Raw genomic sequence first — 2,059 nt, 5'->3', positions numbered from 1 at the left:
TCTGCTAGTACGGTATAAACAAACAGATATGCATAAATACGTAAAGGTCAAACCAAAACTACTTTAGTAGCAGTCGTTTATCCTTACTCTACAACCATGCTCCTCGTAACAGCCGTTCTTCTGTGCGTTAGCACTTTTGTGGCGCAAGGGGCTTCTCCTGGTAATCGAATCTTGCTCCCAATACTCTTCACCAAACGGTTCTGTTTCAGGGTATTACTGGAGAGATTTCGATGGAAGCATTCCGCCAGACGCCTACGCCGGTGGCATAGACATCAACAGCAGACCGATATACATCGCGCAAGTATACGATAGATTCTTGATTCCTGCCAAACTTTACTATAACGACAACACGGCCTACTACGAATATGGCGGTAAAGAGTACGGCGTAAAACAAAACATTAAGGTAATGGCATTGGATTGGCCTTGTATAACGGTCACCTTGCAGATCCTGTGTACGGAACATCCGGAACTCTTCGAATGGATCAGTACGAGTAACGAAGCGATCAATAGCATCACTGGCAAATACCTGGTGAAGGGCGGGTATGAACCTGGATGTACCACTTATATAGGGAGGATTAGAAAGGATGGAGAAGTGCTGGTGGGAAAGGCGCTCGCCGACAATTTACCCGTTCACGCTGGTTTATATGTGACTAAAAATCAGGCGACGCATCATAGCACAAAGTTCGAAGTGCTATCCTTTAATTTGGATACGACGAACGACATTGTTTAACGCAATTTAAGAATATCCGCAATTTCCCAACCACTCCAACTAGTACAAATTTATCTAAAATACTTCAATTACAATGTTACATCAAAGAGCATTCTCTTATACCTAACAGAATTGGACACTTTTATAGGAATATTCTCTTTTAAACTGATAATACAATTTCAAAAGCCAAAAAATGCAAAACTTTGTAATTGATTTCATAGTTAGTTTGTGCCATTAAGTCAATCTACAATAAGAATTTTTCTGATTAATTTCTATAAAATTCTCAAAAAGAACCGATCGTTATTTTTTATACAAATCAAAAAATTACTTTACCTTAATTGTGTCGTTTTTTTCAATCGATGGTTTCCCTGTGAAAATCTGTAGTTTGTTGCATTAAAAAAATAAGCAGCCCTACCCTAACGAAATTCAACTTAAAAAAATTCAAAAAAATAAAGTTCATTAAGGGGTACAGGTGGATTGAACTGCGACTTTTCTATTTTATTTTATTTTAACTGTAAGGCTTGCTTACATTGAACCCTTCTTCTTAAACCTTGAATTGTGGGTTTCTATTCTTGACCAGCCGAAACTGATTGAATCATTCTAATAATTAAATAATGTGCTTTGGGCCTTAAACCCTGATTCTTAATCACAGTTGTGCGTGTCTTGACCCATAAAATGTCAGCATTGCACCCGAGATTGCACCTTAAACCTTAGGAATTGCGTTTTGAAAACACTGAACCATAAAAATGTACCTGAAACCTTGAGTCTTGCGTTTTGATCCTCGAACTTTGAGGGTTAGACCGTTCAACCGGAACCCGGATACATGAATCGTGTAGTATGAAATCTGACGCCTTTGAACCTTTGATCTTGCGTACTTGTCTAACATTGGATTTTAAAACTTGAGACCTTAGCATTGCGCATTGACCATTAAGTTTGAGATTCCCGCTTGAGTGTGGCATCGAACGTGGAGTACTGAATCTTAAGCTTTGAGTCCCCGAAGCTTGAACCTTTATCTTCTTCTCCTGACCCTTCAGGGTTGTGTTTTGATCTTTTAGCCTTGGACCGTAAACCAAGTTTTGGGTTAAAGCTTGACATGTCTCCTTGTACTATGATACTTAAACCTGCAGAATTGATCCATGAACCTTAGGCTTTGAACTATGAGCTTTCAGCAGCGAGTTTTGAACTCTTACTCTTGAATCTCTACCTCTGGGCCGTTAAGCTTTCAGCGTTTAGTTCTAAACGAACTTCTGAGCCTTGAATTTGAAAATATTTGAATATTAATCCTTGTACTTTGAGCCATTTTCACCCTTGCGCATTAGGGTTTCGTTTAAAATACAAGAGTTTATCCAG

The 2,059-nt window shown here is 38.8% G+C and overlaps 1 protein-coding gene across 1 annotated transcript; it reads left to right on the top strand.

The window, feature by feature from the left end:
* LOC116166134 lies at window positions 1-1,123 on the top strand. The gene is made up of 3 exons (XM_031480975.1): window positions 1-160; window positions 210-403; window positions 446-1,123. Exons 1-3 carry the CDS (start codon window positions 97-99, stop codon window positions 728-730), a joined length of 543 nt encoding a protein of 180 aa, XP_031336835.1. The 5' UTR covers window positions 1-96; the 3' UTR covers window positions 731-1,123.
* The last annotated feature ends 936 nt before the right edge of the window (window positions 1,124-2,059 follow it).

This window comes from Photinus pyralis, unplaced genomic scaffold (assembly GCF_008802855.1).
Source record: "Photinus pyralis isolate 1611_PpyrPB1 unplaced genomic scaffold, Ppyr1.3 Ppyr1.4_LG3a, whole genome shotgun sequence".
Classification (NCBI taxonomy): domain Eukaryota; kingdom Metazoa; phylum Arthropoda; class Insecta; order Coleoptera; family Lampyridae; genus Photinus; species Photinus pyralis.
This window is presented reverse-complemented; position numbering and strand designations above follow the sequence as displayed.